General features: G+C 39.5%; 1 protein-coding gene across 1 annotated transcript in view; it reads left to right on the top strand.

The window, feature by feature from the left end:
• Man1a2 (mannosidase alpha class 1A member 2) overlaps positions 1–17,091 on the top strand; it is a 133,465-nt gene that overhangs the window by 57,788 nt on the left and 58,586 nt on the right. The window contains exon 6 of the mRNA XM_006989086.4: positions 14,605–14,699. Coding sequence (XP_006989148.1) covers positions 14,605–14,699 — 95 coding nt within the window. The remainder of the gene's footprint in view (positions 1–14,604; positions 14,700–17,091) is intronic.

Genomic DNA, 17,091 nt, shown 5'->3' with positions numbered 1-17,091 from the left:
ATGTACCTGCGTGCCTGGTACCAAGGAGGTCAGAAGAGAGTATTAGATCTCCTGGAACTGGAGTTACTATGATTATGAACCATCATGTGGGTGATGGGAACGGAACGCAGGTCCTCTGCCAGAGCAACAAGTACTCTTAATGGCTAAGCCATCTTTTCAGATTCATACACCAGCTCCTTCAAAAATTTTGGGACAAGTCTCACAAAGTTGCCTCAGCCTTTGAGTAGCTAGACGCACAGGTGTGTGCTGTCATCTAGCCCGGCTTAAGTGACTTTGTTGGTGGCATTTTTGAAAATAGCCGTTTTTTGTTCTTTTATATTCAGATGTTTAATTTAGTCTGCTCTGTTGTCTGCCTCTAGACCTCACTTCACTTGTATGTGAGAACCTTGTAATGCTATTCTCTCCAGTATTCTCTTTCTTTTTTGTTCTATCTTTAAGTTTTATGCTAAAATCCATAATATGTTACTACAATTTTTACTTTTAATGTCAACTACATTGTAGAGCTATTCAGTGTAAAGGGAGACACTTTATTGACCTGAATTGCAGTGATTTTTGTTAGTCTTCGTTTTTGTTTACACGTTCTGTATTTTATCCTTTTGTGTAATGAGCTTCCTATAGCATTTTAAAAGGCGATCTGCTGCTAGTGAGTTCCTTCTGTTTTTGTTAGTCTCGGTCTTTATTTCTTCCTTACTTTATTTTATTTTTTTAACATAATTTGTATTGACTCTTTGGAAATTTTGCATCATGCATCCCACTCCCATCATTTCCCAGTCCCTCCATGTCCACCTTCTCCCTTGTTGTGTCCCCCCCCCCCGAAAATTTAAAAAGAAATAATAAAATTAAAAATTCAAATAAGAATAGTAATTAAAAACAAACACAAAGTAGAAACCTCTTTGACTTTGTTCCTTCATCTCCATCTCCTCTTCCTTTGTCTTAGTGGCGTTGGGAGCTGCAGTGTGTCATGCAGTATATACTCTTGTCCCAACAGCTCTACTTGCAGATGTTCATTGTGTAGTGTGTTGTTGGTCTGGTTCAAGGCCTCTGGCTTCTGGTACACCATCAGTGCTGGACCCTCACCAGATCTCTCACTATCCTGCTGTTGTCCCGACTCATGGAGCTCCTGTGACCAGCTCTTTCATGCGCTCCAGCCCATCTTAGATGCAGTAGATGTTGGTGAGTGCCAGCTCAAAACCCTGGATGTGTGTCTGGGTGCTAGGTGAGTTGGTCATTCTGGGCTGCTGGGACCACCCCTCTCAGGTGAAGGGTGGAGTTAGCTATCCTAAGTTCGGGGTACTAGCTTAGCTCTCTTGTGAGGGGCAGGTCCAGAGGGCATTGGGGGTGGGGTTTGTATGGGTATGGGAGGGGCAGGGTCAACTCTCCCCAGGCCATTGAGGGTCAGGGCTAGCTCAGCATAACCCTCATATTCAACACATGGTTCAACCTATGATTCAATACACGGCTTGCATGGGTCCTTGTGGTAACACAGCAATGGACAGCAACACAGACCCTAGCTGAGTCAGGACCATGAACTCAGACATGGCCATTAGCAGCAGCAACTGGATCCAGTTGTCACTATGGCCCCGGGTGGTGCTGCAGGCCTCTCAGATGGGAATGGGCCCAGCAGTAGTGTGGTCCCTGGACTCCAGCATGGCCCTGGGTGGTGCTACAAGGCTCTCAGATGGGGATGGGCCCAGCAGTAGTGTGGTCCCTGGACTCCAGCATGGCCCCGGGTGGTGCCCCAGACCCTGGGCAATTACATGGCCTTCGATGGTAACAGAAGCCATGGACATCAACACAGAACCTGTGTGCGGTAGGCCCACTGACCTAGATATGGCCCCAGGCCATAGCTTTGGCCTGGACATTAGTGTGGCCCCAGGTGGCAGTGTAGGTTACTTCATGTATATGGCCCTGGCAGGAGCCTGACCCTCAGGCGCCAACATGACCTCAGGTGTCAGCCCAGGCCTTGCACATGTGCATTGATTGCCTTTGGTGTTAACAGGAGCCATGGACATTGACACAGACTTTGGTTGTGGTAGGGCTATGAACCCAGACATGGCCCTCAGCAGCAACTTGGGCTGGATGACACCCTGGCCTCTGGCAGCACCTCAGATTAGCACCTCCCCCCCCTGCAGCAGCATGTCCCTTGGACCCCAACATGGCCATAGGTAGCAACCCAGAACCCGGGCATCCTTGTGGCTTTTGGTGGCAACGTGGGCCATGGGTATTAACACAGACCTCGTCTGCAGTTGGGCCTCAGCAACAGCTCAGGCCCTGATGACACCATGACCTCGGGTGGCAGCAAATCAGATTGGGGTGGCCCCTGTGGTGGCATGGCCCTCAGACACCAACATAGCACATGTGGCAGTCCAGACTCCAGGTGTCCTCATGGCCTGATATCAAGAGCCACAGACATCAACACAGACTGCAGCTGCAGCAGGGCCTTGGCAGCAGCCTAGGCCTGGACGTCACTATGGCCTTGGGTGACAAGTAGGCCACCCACATCAGCCCCTTCATCACTGCCTTCTCCTCTTTTGATCTGCCTCTGTCCACAGGCTATGAGCCATTCTGTCTGTCTCTCCTATACCACATCATATCCTGGCTCACCATAATGGCCATTGAGGTTTCTCCTCCCCACCCCAGAGCAAGCAACCCTAGGCAGGTGTGTGAGTGTCTACTAGGCTTTTTCTTTTAGGCTGCCAACCAGCTTCCATATCATGACACAGAGACTTATTATTAGTTTTGAATGCTTGGCCTAGCTTAGGCTCTTTTTTGGCTAGTTCCTTTACCTTAAATTATTCTGTTTCTCTTTACCTACCCTTTGCCTTGAGGCTTATTACCTTTCTTCTGTATATCTTACTTTAACTGCTTCTCTATGTCTGGCTGACTGGAAGCTACTTTTTTTTTTTAAGCCTAGATTTTTCCTCCTATTCATTCTCTCTGCCTGATAGCCCTGCCTATCCTTTTGCTGTCTAGCTATTGGCCATTCAGCTCTTTATTAGACCAATCAGGTGCCTTAGGCAGGCAAGGTGAAACAGATGCAACATATCTTTACATAATTAAGCACACATCCTTACATGCTAAACAAATGCAGCATAAACAAAAGTAACACCTTTACACATTTAAAGTAATATTCTGCAGCATAAGCAAACGTAATACATCTTTGCCTAGTTAAAATAATATTCTACATTTCCTCCCTTTTGTCTAAATGAAAAGGAAGGGTTTTAACTTTAACATAGTAAAGCTATATACAACAAGAATAATGATCAAGTAAGGATTACATTCACAATATCCAATCCATTTGTATTTGGCAAATTCAGAGAAAATACTCCATTATTTATCTTATCTTGGTGAGTCCAAAGTTTTGTACCTAATTTACCTTCTATCGTAACCAAGGAACACTATAACTATCTAGTCTTCAACTTCAAAGACCCCAGAAGGATATAGTATTACCTGAGTAAATAGGAAGTACAGTGCAGGCTACTTCTGAATCTATAGAAATGACAGCCTGGACAGTCACCCAAAGTTCTTCTGCAACATTGAGGCATTCATCAGTCTACAGGCCTAGAATATCTGGCAGACTTTTCTGTGAAGCAGGAATTTTGAAGGACTATGCTGCCTTATCTTGACAAAGTTTGATCGTCTTTTTCCTTTTGTGTCCTGCTTGTCCAGTTTGTACTGTGAGCAGTTGAGGCAAGGACAGTTTCTTGCCCTACTGGCTAGCTTTGTTACAATGAAAGCAAACTCTGTATAGAGTTTCTTAGATATCCATCATCTTCTCTGAAGTAAATTGGTGCTGCCAGGAGCAGATGTGTCTCACTGTCACGAAAAGCCTTATCTTTTTGTTTTGTTTTGTTTTGTTTTGTTTTGTTTTTTGAGACAGGGTTTCTCTGTGTAGCTTTGTGCCTTTCCTGGAACTCACTTGGTATCCCAGGCTGGCCTCGAACTCACAGAGATCCACCTGCCTCTGCCTCCCAAAGGCTGGGATTAAAGGCGTGCGCCACCACTGCCCGGCTGAAAAGCCTTATCTTATTAAACATCTAAAACATGATAACCTGTAGGTCTTTGAAGTGTGTGAAGACCATCTATCTTACCTAAATATGTCTGTTGAACCTTGAAAACATACCTAATATGACTACAGATTTGATTATAGATGACTACTAACCTGCGTTTCTTAATTATACATTACATTTTTAAATATGCCACATAAGCACACTACCTTAAACAAGAGTAGAAACATACATTAAATATAGCAAAAATAACTTTAAATTTGTATCAATATACCAAAATCCATACCAGTGTAAAAATATTTGAGGTTGATAGTTGTCTATCCTATATTCCTATATTCCTCTTAAACAATGACAAACTTCCATAACCCACCAAATAACCAAAAACTACCCACCCCACATCTTGGGAATGTAGGTGCTGTGTTCTCTAAACTGCTTCCCGTTGTCTCTTGATGAAGGCATTTTTAGGGAACCCAAGAAAATTGAAATAATGCTCAAGTCCTGGGAAAACCAGTTACAACATTTGTTGTCCAGTCTCTGTGCAATAGAAAAGTACAAGGCTTATTTGTAGAGAGGCTGGATCACCTGGGTCACCCATTTTCATTGTATCTGGTCCCCTTGCTCTGAAAAAACACAAATTTTCACAGGTAACATACATTTCTGTATTAACACAGTATGGATTGTACATTATACACAAGCCAGCCAAAGGTGATTTTTTGTTGTTGTTGTTGTTTTATGTTTGAGCAGGTAAAATATATGTCACCTGGAATCTTTATGTCTGTAGCCAAGATTTTCAGGGGGTCTTCCTGGATCAAATCTGATCCCTGCTAAACTTGAATGAATCCACAGCCTTTTGTTTCCTGTGGAATCGAAAGCATAACCTCTTCCCCAAAGCAATATATTTTTTGACTTCCATTTTAAAGTGAAGGCATTCTTAAAATGTCTATGCTGATTTAATTTAGCATAGATTAAATCCCATGTCTCTCAGTAATTGTCCTTGGCTCATCAGCAGTCAAGAAATTCAAAGATGACACTATAACATACAGAATCCAGACTCTCTGTGTATTTTCCGTCTCTACATAGTTTATTTTTTTAATTATTATTTTACTTCTCCCTTTAAAGACTTTATTATTTTTAAACTATTTTTTTGTAACTGTCTATGCCCATTTTCTTAAGCCTACACACATTTTTAAACACATTGTAACCTGTTTAGAGTTTTATTCTATAAGAACCTGGTTTATTGTGTATATCTCTAGACCTTTTTTTTTTTTTGGTCTGTTTGAGCAAAACAAACTGCTAAGCTATTGCTGGATCCTCCACTGTGGCTTTGGCAGCTGGCTCCAACCCACTCCCTGGGTCTGCAAGAGCCAAGCCTAAAGCTTGAAGGCCTGGTTAGACTGGCAGCTGCATTCAGTCCCCCAGCTCTGGAATGCTGGTGTCTGTGCTGCTGCAGGCATCCCTACCCATCACACTGTTTCCACTTAATGTACTGGCTTTTTTTCTCTCTCTTACCTTTCTTTCCCCTCAGATTTCTCAGGCCCTATGTGGAAATATAGGTCCCATGTTTGGTGCCAAAATGTACCAAGCTTTTGGTTTTGGGCCTGAACCAGCTCCCAAATCATGACACAGACTTACTAGTTTTGAATGCTTGGCCTAGCTTAGGCTTGTTTCTGGCTTGCTCTTTTAACTTAAATTAACCTGCTTCTCTTTATCTACCTTTTGCTTTGCGGTTATTACCTTTCTTACTTCTGTATAGCTTACTTTAACTGCTTCTCTATGTCTGTCTGTCTGGCGGCTCCCTCGTTTCTGGCCCCGGGCATCTCCCTCAGTCTCTCCTCCTCCATCTCTCCTCCTTTCTTCTTCTTTTTTTTCTAACCTAGATTTCTCCTATTTATTCTCTTTGCCTGCTAGCCTTGCCTATCCTATTGCTGTCTAGCTATTCAGCTCTTTATTAGACCAATCAGGTACCTTAGGTAGGCAAAGTGAAACAAATGCAACACATCTTTACATAATTAAATACACATCCTTATATCGTTAAACAAATGCAGCATAAACAAAAGTAACACACCTTTACATGGTTAAAGTAATATTCTGCAGCATAAAAAATGTAATACATCTGTGCCTAGTTAAAATAATACTCTACAACAAGTGCTGTTCCCTCCTTATTTTTAATAGATTTTCTTTGGGCATAGAATTTAGGTTTATGCCGTTCTCTTTAGCACAGTACTTCTCAACCTGTGAGTTTTGACCCCTTTGGGGCCCAAAGAACTTTTTCATAGGGGTTTCATATCCAATATTTACATTACAACTCCTAACAGTAGCAAAATTACAGTTATGAAGTAGCAGTGAAAATAATTTTATGGTTGGGGCCACCACATCATGTGAAACTGTATTAAAGGGTCACAGCATCAGGGAGGTTGAGAACCACTGCATTAATACTTTGAAGATAGCACTGAATTGTCTTATGAAGGATGGATTATGATGAGAAATCTGCTTTAGTCTTTACCCTTCTGTATGTAGTGTTTTTCTCTGGCTACCATTAGGATTTTCTGTTTATATTTTGTTTGTATGAAGAATATGAATGGTTTTACTTTTCTCTTGGGGGTAGGATAGGACTTCCTCATCTTACTTGATGCTTCCCGAGTCTCAGATGTATCTTTAATCACTTTGAAAAAGTTCTGAATTACTATTTCAAAATATGTTTTATTTTGCCTTTCCTTCTTTCTCCCTGGTATTTCATTCCCACATAGATGAGACTGTCTAGTGTTGGCATTCTTGGACTAATTGTTCTTTTTTATCCCACCTATTGGTTTTCTTAAAGAAGAAGTTTTTTTTAGAGAATAGTTTAAAGGGTACTTTAATGCAAAGATGAGAGGAAGGTATAAAGATTTCTCATATACCCCTTGTGTGTCCCGTGGCCCCAACCTTCTCCCTTACTCTGTCTTCCATGGTGGTTCATTGTAACAGCTGATGAGTTTACACTGTCAGATCTTCCTGTAGTAAGTGGTTTACAGTGTGGCTCAAATAGTGTGGGACATTCTGTGGGTTTGGCCAATGACATTCACTCCCCATTACAATACTGTGTATAGTGGTGTCTTGCTGTTCTAGTTAGTCTTCTGTTGCTGTGATAAACAACACGACTGAAGGCAACTTGAGGAGGAAAGGACTTGTTTCAGTTTACAGTTTAGGACACTTAAAGAGAGTCAGGGCAGAAACTCAAGGCAGACCTGAAGCTTACTGGCTTGCTCTTCATAGTTTGCTTAGCCTGCTTTCTTCTGTCACCCACAAACACTTGCCTAGGGATGACACTACCTTCAGAGGACGGTCTTCTTCCCCATCAATGGGCAGCCAGGAAAGTGCCCTACAGACTTGTCTACAGGGTAAGCTGATGGAGGTGTCAGTGCGAGGAAGAACATAGGACTGTTTTAAGACTTTGAGTTCAGGTATCCCCCCCCCCCAGGTTAGAGGTTATTTATCTGAATGTACTGTTTTATGTGTGAGTGTTTGATATAATTGATTAATTTTCATCTCAGTAACAATGAGAACCAAAATTCATTTGAGACAACTAATAAAAGGGAAGCTTCAGCCTTGACTCTTGCATAGTAGGCTTCTCTGCAGAAAAGTTGAAGCAAAGAGAGGAAAGGTTATTTTGTTAATGCTTTCGAAAGGTTCCAGTCCATCTCAGCAGGGAGGGCATGGCAGAGTAGAGAAGGCAGCACATAAAAGGAATGGAGGACTGAGCCAGGACAAAGTAGGGCACCCAAGGACGTGTGCCCTGTGGCCAACTTCCTCCATCTACACCTGACTTCTGCCCTTCTCCACAAGTGTGCCAGCATGGGACGCCCATCATTAGACCAGGCCTTTCACCCTGTTCTTGTCTCTGGAAGCACTTCACAGCTGTTCACAGGGGTGTGTGCATTTCTCCTTTTCTAGGTGTGTCAACTTGGTAACATTAACCAGCAATTTGTGAGGGTAGTGAAGATTTTTACTTAGTTTAAAATAAATAACAAATGAATTTTTAAGACACTGTCCACTCAGGAGTAAGGCTGTGTTTTTCTGTCCTGACTTTCTCATTCAGTAGAATTGCATTAATGTATTTGTAATCATTTTGATTTGAAAGTCATGACCATACCCTTTTCTGTGAGTCCAACAGTGAATCTGAGATGTGCTAAAAACAAATGCATCATAGAAAAACAATTTCAATTTGATATTACCAAATGCTGAATGGATAGGAAGTAGGCTCCTTTCATATGAGCCAGAGTTGACTGTAATTTATAAGGTAACAAAGTGCTTTTGTTATATTGGAGGTGTAACTAGAATAAGGAATGTTTTACTTGTACCCCATTTTCTGTTGTGGGAAGACATATGAAGATTACATGTTGTCCTAACAAAGTGTTGCTTTTTCCTGCTGATTTGTTACTGTCATAAATGTGAAGCATTATTTTCCTCAGAAAAATGCTATTTCTATTAAATATTCACAAGTTAAGAACTTTTGATGATTTATATTATGCTTAGTTGATACAGATATATGGCTTTTTTTTAACAAGGTGGTTTCTCTTCATTTTTTCATAGTATCAAAGTGCCTTTCTAGCTAAGAAAGCATAATTTATATGGGAAATGGTACCTGGAATCTGTCAGATAAAATAGAGAAATTGTTAGGTGGAGTTTAATATACAGTCACGAATAATAAAAACAAAAGGAATAACAGCAATAAAGTCTGTCTTTACTAAAACATAAATATACTGAGTCAGTTTAGGGATATTTTCTTGGACAAAAGAATAGCTTTTAAACCTAAAGTACTGTTAAGGAGAGTCATGAATAAAGAAAAAGAAATGTTAAGCATTAATATTTTCTGGTTTAAATATCAAATTGTTTTGGAAAAAGTGATGTTGCTCCAGAAATTGCTGCAATTTCTATTGAAAATTTGACTTTTTTGTTGTCTACAAATGCCTTGGTCATTGGGCAAAATAGTCCACTAATTTTGCTGACTGTCCTAGTTTGCCTTTGTTGCTGTGGTAACACCATGACCAAAAGCACCTTACTGCGTATAGTCCACCAAGAGGGGTCATAAATGCATCTGTACTCAGTTATGTGTGCTTGAAAGTTCCAGCGGTAACACCAGTCTGTACTTGATTATGTTCCTGCTTATTTACAGATTTGATGAATGAGAAGACAGAGTTTATAGCTTTTTGTAGCAGGTAGAGATTTAGGGGTAAAATGTGTCAGAGGAGAGTGCTCTAGAGGGAAAGTCCCAAGTGCTGTGCACTACTCTACTTGTTTGGCTAACTCCTAAAAGTAAGCATGCATAGAACAAACATCAAACTTCCTAGATGTTACTCTTGGTCCCTAACGTGCCTATTCCAGCTGCTGTCTGCTGTAAGGAAAGATAGTTGGGTTTTGAGTTTAGTTATGTGTTTCAGAAAACATAAAGCGAGAATTCCTCAGAGGATATAACAGTGTTGAAAGTCTCAGAATACAGTTCACAGTGACCAGGTTTCAGTTCAAAATTACTAATGTCTGAGAAAACAAGGGGAAATGTTATCTACCCCCCCCCCCAAATAAAGGTTTTATAGTATTTTTTACAGCTAGGCTCAGTGACATCAAGGAAAATATTCTTGAAACTGGATAGATGAAAATCTTAGTAAAAATTAGGTCTGAAAAAGAACAACAATGAAAAGTCTAGAAATGAGGACTATGGTATCCAAAATTTAAAAAAAAATTATTGTTTACAGCTGTCATTGGAAATGATGTCACTGATTTTGAAGATAGAGCAATATAAATTATTTAGCATGAAGAAAGATAATAAAACTGGAAAGGAAAAAAGACAAGTGCTAATGTTAAAAAGTCATATATGTGTACTTTGGATGGTGATAGTTGAAAAACAGCAGCCATATTGTTCTGTTTTGGTGGCATACCTGAAATTGAAGACGTGTTTTCTTACCATGTGTCTTAGTTAGGGTTTATATTGCTGTGATAAAACACTATGACCAAAAGCAACTTGGGGAGAAAAGGATTTATTTCAGCTTATAGCTGTCTGTCATGAAGGGAAGTCAGAGCAGGGACCTCAAGGCAGAAACTGAAGCAGAGGCCCTGGAGAAAGGCTGCTTGCTTGCTGGTTTGCCCCCATGTCCTGCTCAGCTACCTTTCTTATACACCCCAGGACCACTCACAGTAGACACGCCCTCTTACATTAGTCTTTCATCAAGAAACCCACAGGGATCTTGCTTCTGGGCTAATCCAACGGAGACAGCTTCTCAGGGTTCCTGCTTTCCACATGACCCTGACTTGTATCAGGTTGACAGAAAACCTAACAAGGGCGTCATGAGTGAGTCCACTTAGTCATGTAGCTGGACATCAGAGATAAAAGAAAAGTTTGAAAGCACTGAGGGAAAATGATACCATGGAAAACTGGAATTTAAATAATTGAAACCATAGGGATTATTTTTCATCTAATACCTTTAAAGTGATGTATTTATTTAAAACAAAACAACCCAGAATAGTCTACTATAATATTTAACTGTAATTTATATCAGCTATGAAATAAGACAGAGCGACTGAGAAAATCACCTACATAATTGGAAGCATTTACATTTTATAGGAACTTATGCAATATAATGATAGTCTGAATCATTAAAGATTTTACACTAGAAAAATTAAAAATAATGGAGAGTTGTATGCCTCTATTACCAATACATAATTAGATTTCTAGAAAAAAAATCATTTAAGTAAGAAAAAAAAAAAGGCAGTCAGGAAGGCCTAGAGGAAGTCCTCAAAAGTCTGGAGGTGATAAACAGAAAAGAAAAAGGTGAATAGCTCAGCTGTAGTGTAAGTATTGGGCATGTTTGATGCCTTGGGTTGGATACTCATCATAGGGATGAAAGCAAGAGCTTACTGTTCACTGTCTGTAGACATAAATTGTACACGGTGGTGAACATAACTGGATGGGAGAAGGTACAGTGTGTAAACAGTAAACCTAAAATGGACGCTTCATTAAGAAAGTAGACGTCACAATAAAAATTCCCACGAGGTGAAGGATGCTCCATGACAAAGGAATACTACATTAGGAAGACATAACAGTCGCAACATTAACTTACTCTATCTATTTTGGGTACCCCATAACAAAGCTTCAAATACACGAAACAAAAGTGGATAGAATTAATTTTTCTTTTGAGTTCTTGAAGTAAAAGGGCAATTCAACAAGGACTGTTGGATCCTTCAACAGTTTTTGCAAATTGATAGGACAGAGAGACAAAAAGTTAGTAATGATGTCCGAGTCCTTAGTGACAGTAACAGCTGGGTTAAATGAATTGATGTTTATAGAACACTCAACAACTACAGAATACATAGTCTATTCTAGTACACAGGATATTTATATCCTGGACAACAAAACAAGGCTCAATCAAACTATAAAAAAAGTTAAAATAGCTGTGGATATGTGGTGGCTCACTATAATCCCAGTACTTCAGGAGGCTGGACTGCGTAGTGAGTTCCAGTCCAGCCTTGGTTGAGGCTTTGGAAAAAATGCCTTGAAGTAATAAACACATCAAATAAACAATTGCAAGGGAAATTGAAAATGTTATAAAGTTGGTTCTTGGAAAGTATTAGCAAAATTGAATAAAGCTTTTAAACTAAATATGTCAAGAAGGAAGTAATAGAAGATAGCTTACCAAAATCTGGAATGAATGCTATATCCATGGTTAGGCTATTGTCACAGACACCATAGACATTGTTGGGAGCACAAAGGTCCTTGGGCTCTCAGATAGCACTGGGGAAACCAGGAATGTTAAACATTCGGGATTGTCTGTTCAATTAAGAGAAGTATAACCTGTTTTTCCACCAAGAAGGCTGGGAATGGGAGTGGTCAATAGCCTGGTGATCTGTGCTATCTGTATGGCCAGGCCACAAGCAGGACTAGAAGTGACTAATGGTCTAAGTGACCTTTCCATTATCTGTATAACCAGGAGCTCTCCTAAGCTCCCACAACCAGGACCAGAGGTGGCTAGTAGCCGGATGAACAGATCCTCCCCAGGCCCTTAAGGTGATACATGTAGCCTATCTCTAGAACCTATCTTCTTGGAAGAAGTTGCATGTACTTTGAGAAGTATACCTCCTTGTGCACAGGGGATTGAATTACACCAGAAAACTTTTTTCCAAATTGTACTGTACTTAAATATGCTTAAAATAAACCGCCTGAAGTCAGACTCTGGAAATGTGAACCAACACCATCTAACTAAGGCATGTAGAACTGGAATTCCTTCTTATCTCATGTGGGCCATTCATTACTCTGCCACCCTGGTGTTTACAGAGACCCCCACAAGACATTAAAAACATAATAGTGAAATGTGCCAAACAGTGTTTTGTAAACAAAGCTTTTAGGTAAAATGGACAAGTTCTCTAAAGAAAGAACTATCAAAATTGACTCATGAAAAAGCAAAAAAGCATAACCTCATATATAGTATTTGAAGTGAGAATGAAAACTTTCACAAAATTAATTCCAAGGTAAATGGTTTTATTGACTATCAGATATGGAAGGCAAGAAAATTCAGTCTAATACAGTCCTTTTTAAATGAATAGTTCAGAAGTCATTTATTTACTAACTTTCTATTTTTCTACCTTAGGCTGTAAATGGTGGGAAGTGGTGCTAGCCCCTCAGGCCCTCACAGAAATGTTTGTCTGGGTGGAGCGGACTGGCCTGGTGCTTACCCAGTACATTTTTCTCTTGGGCTTGCTGCTTCTCCTCCTCCTTTGTGTTTAATTGTGTTAATTAAGTGCAAAACAGTGGCTTTCATTGTGTCATTTTTAAACGTCTATAATATACTTTGACCATAATAATGATTACCTCATACTTTTTTGCCTTCATTCCCAGTAGTTTCCTACCCAGCTTCCCAATAGCAGTCCCCTTCCTTTTCTCAGATAGTCCTCCTGTCATGGTTTTGTTTGGAAGCTGGATTCCACATGTGAATGAAAGCAGGCTGGATTAGTTTGCTAACATGAAGATGATTCAGCTCCATTTCCCTGCAATGACATAATTTTGTTTCTTTTCCACATGCATATGAAAAACTTCATTATGTATATATACCACATTCCTTTGGTTCATTGATGGGCACCTTGGTGGATTACATAACTTGACCACTGTCCTTCAGAAGTCAGGGAATAGAGTCTTGTGTGGGTGTTAGTGATTCACTGAACCTCTGTAAACTCAGGTGCTCTGTCCTCTACAGGGAACGCCTTCCTACTCTTCTGAGGCCACAGTGACACTGATTTCAAAACAACAAAACAAAAAGAACAGTACAGATTTGTAAACTCTGTGAGCATATAAGTAAAAATACTTAACAAAAATTAGTAAAGTTCAGCCAGTAAGAATATGGAAAACAAAGTCTTATGTATAAGTTTATACTCCAGAAAACAAAGATGACTTGACACCAAAACAGTATTAATATAACTTGCCATGTTAATTAACGAAGTAGAGAAGAAAAATAGTGAACTATTTGCAAAAATTCAGCAAAACAGACGTTATTTTGATGGCAAAATATTATTAGAAATAAAGTGAAATCATATTTATGTTTCACATTGTACTAGCACTGCAGTTTTAATACAAAGATAAAGACTATATTATATTGTATACTTTTCTTTTTTTAGATGCCTTCAAGTTTTTGAGATAACCAGTTATGCTGTCTTCAATTTTTACTTTTTAAAATTTGCTTTTTAATATTATGTAACCAGAAACACACACGTACCGCCCCCCCCCCAAAACAAAAAACAAAACAAAAAACCCTGAATCAAGTAGAAATGTATTTACAGCAACTCAGGGGCATCTATCCAAACTCTGTTGTTGTCATTGTTAGATATTTGAAGTAAGCTTGCATGTTGATGAAGATTCTGTAGCCTTGTTGTCTTCTCTTAGATTTTGTTCTTTTTCTATTTTTTTTTTGTATGTGTGCAGTGTACGTGTGTGCATGCACATGTGTGAGTGCATGTGGAAACCTGAACTTTCTTGTGTGTTCATGTGTGTGGGGGTTAGGGAGTGTACATGTGAACAAGCACATGTGGAGGCCTGGAGTTGGTGGTGGGAGCTATCCTGGATTGCTCTCCCACCTTAATGAAGCAGGACTTCTCAGTCAAACCCAGAGCTCCTATGGCTAGTCTTGTTAGACAGCTTGCTCTGTGGATTCCCTGTCTTCAGCTTCAGTTTCTGGATTCAAGGTGGACTGCCATGCCCACCCTGCAGGGTTTTTGGAGGTTTGAATACTAGTCTTGATTCTTTCATGTCAAATGCTTTGGCTGGTGATCCATCTTCCCAACCCTTTCTTGGATTTCTTTTGGCCAGGTAAAAATACAAATGACATGAACACCAAAACTATGTCCTTTCTTTGCAGTGATGATTAGACCGAGGATTTTGCATACTGGGAAACCTTCCTTCGTATATATTTTACAGATATCCATTCTAGTTACTGTATACTCTGCAGTAAGAATAACATGCAGCCCCTTACCACAGGCTTCCATATAACTTGTACATTGTGGTATGCATACTGTCAGAGGTGGCAATAAGCAATATTTACCTCTAATTTGTAATTTATGATTATTCATGTTTTTATGTCAGATATTCAAGACTAAAGCAGTGCAATTGGCTGAGAAACTCCTTCCTGCTTTTAACACACCTACTGGAATTCCCTGGGCAATGGTCAATCTGAAAAGGTAAACTATTTTATTTGATTATTTATGTTCCAAATTAATTAACTGAATTTTGATATTTTTATTCATGGAGATTTTCAGTTATCTACTTCCACCATGCTTTTCAAGATTTATTTTTCTCTGTATGTATAGTTGAAAATCAAAACCTCTTTTTATTTTTAAACTATCTCTTTTACTTTGAGATAGGTCCCCTGCCTTAACTTTATTCCAATTGCTAATACTTGTCTCCACTTCTGCTTAGTACTGTATTCAAAGTATTTTCCCTTCCCTTTTCTTCTTACATACTACATACTATTCTAAGACAAGATAGAAAGTAGCATGCCTAGAAATCAAGACTGTCTGTTGTTGACTGCCATACTAAGGATAATGATATAAGCTCCTCATATTGTTGAGGCTCAAGGCTGAGCATGAATCCTTAAAATAATCATTTTTTGTCATCTATTTCATTTGAAAACACTGATTTTTTTTTTCATTTAGAGACGGATGAAATAGTTTCTTTGTATTACTTTATGAAGTCATACAAAAGTTTGAATAATGCCAGTATTTTAATTTGCATTTAAATCATTCATGCTGATATTTTTGCTGTTCAGGTTTTCTCCAGGTAGTATTTATTTTTCATCATAATGTTTACATTTCTAAATCACATGAAAATGTGACTGTTGGTTTCCTTGCACCCGGGGACCTTAGGACAAGTTGGGTGCATTTCTTTTTCTGTTGGTGTGAACCTGTGACACTCTAGATCGTAAGCCCTTGTAACTATAGTTTGCAACTCTTTTCTCCTTTTCCATGGACAGCTGCCTCCCTGTGCTGGTTGTTTTCTTTGCTGTGCATTAGCATTAATGTTACTCCTGATAGTCTTCCTGTTTTCATCCTTCTCGGCCCCTGCCTTTGAATTGATAGAGTACAATTTGGAACTTAAGTTCATTTTTACTGTTTTTATTGACCTCATTACCTTTATAAAACAGCTCTTGTAGGCATTCCACTTACATCTGTCCTTTCAGTGTGCTTACACTTGGTATTGTACAGCTTGGTGTAGAAGATGGAGGCATTGTAGCCACATCTGTCCGCTTCACCCCTTCCCATTATTTACCTATATTTTAAGATGAATTACATCTAATGCACTTTAATCTCAAAATATATAGTTGAAATATTTACTTTAAACTGCCATATGTATTTCAGTGACATTAAGAGACACAGTAGTGGTCTGTCTCCAAATATTTATATTATATCCAGAACTTTAATTTAAAGTTTTCTTTTTTATATTTAAAAAATATTTGTGCGTGTGTGTTGTATGCATGTATGCATAAGTATTATGGAATACACATGGAAGTCAAAGGACAGCTTATGGGAATTTATTTTCTCCTTTTACTATGTGGGTTCTAGCAATCAAACTCAGGTGGTCAGGCTTGGGGAAAGGAACCTTTACCCACTGAGCCATCTATCAAGACTTCATTTCTTTTAATTGTAAACTTTCAAAAGATTTGTTTTTATTTTTAATTCTGTGCAGTGAAATATATATGTGAGTGTAATGTCCGTGGAAGCCAGAAGAGCTTCCATGGATCTGGAACTCCTGGAGCTGGGTGGAGTGACAGACAGTTGGTGGACATTTGATGTGGGTACCAGGACCCCACAAAGGCTCTTAACTGTTAAACCATCCTTCTAGCTCCTGGCCTTCATCTCTCTGTGAAGAGCTAAGGTTTAATCTGTTGTTGTTTACATCAGCCCTAAGAGCTTTGTCTTACAGAGCTAGTTTCTTGGGATGGACTTATCCAAGATTTCCTTATCTAGGAAGCTTCTTGTTTTACATTCAGTCTTTTTTTTTCTTTCTTTTTTGATTATTCTATGTGTATGAGTATTTTGTCTGCATGTATGTATGTGCACCGTGTGCATGCTCTGTCTTCTTCTGGAAGTCAGAAGAAGACATTGGGTCCCCCCGGGACTGGAGTTAAGGCTGGTTGTGGACTGCTGTGTAGACGCCGGCTGTGGAAACCTGGGTCCTCTGTAAGAGCAACAAATACTCCTAACTTCTGAGCTACCCTCAGGCCCCATCTGATTTTTGAAAACAGGAAAGGTATACGTTGTCATCATGGCCAGCTGCAGAGCAGAGCATCAGTCTTGTGACTCAGGCTTGCCTCTGAAGTTATGCAGAGAACCAGTGTGGGCAGGACTTCAGGCTTTATGTATGTAGTAGGCTATCTTGGTTAGGCCATAGTCTAGTGAATTACTATCCTAAGCTGAACTCCTCTTCGAGCGTTTGAAGTCTTTTTTGTTTTAAAAATTATTTAAGATAGCACATACCATATAGGTTTTTTTATGGCATCTTCACATATATGTATCGTATTTTCTGTTCATTCCTCCCACTCTCTCAGTGGCCTCACATGTCACCTGCATCTCT

Source organism: Peromyscus maniculatus, chromosome 6 (assembly GCF_049852395.1).
Source record: "Peromyscus maniculatus bairdii isolate BWxNUB_F1_BW_parent chromosome 6, HU_Pman_BW_mat_3.1, whole genome shotgun sequence".
NCBI lineage: Eukaryota > Metazoa > Chordata > Mammalia > Rodentia > Cricetidae > Peromyscus > Peromyscus maniculatus.
This window is presented reverse-complemented; position numbering and strand designations above follow the sequence as displayed.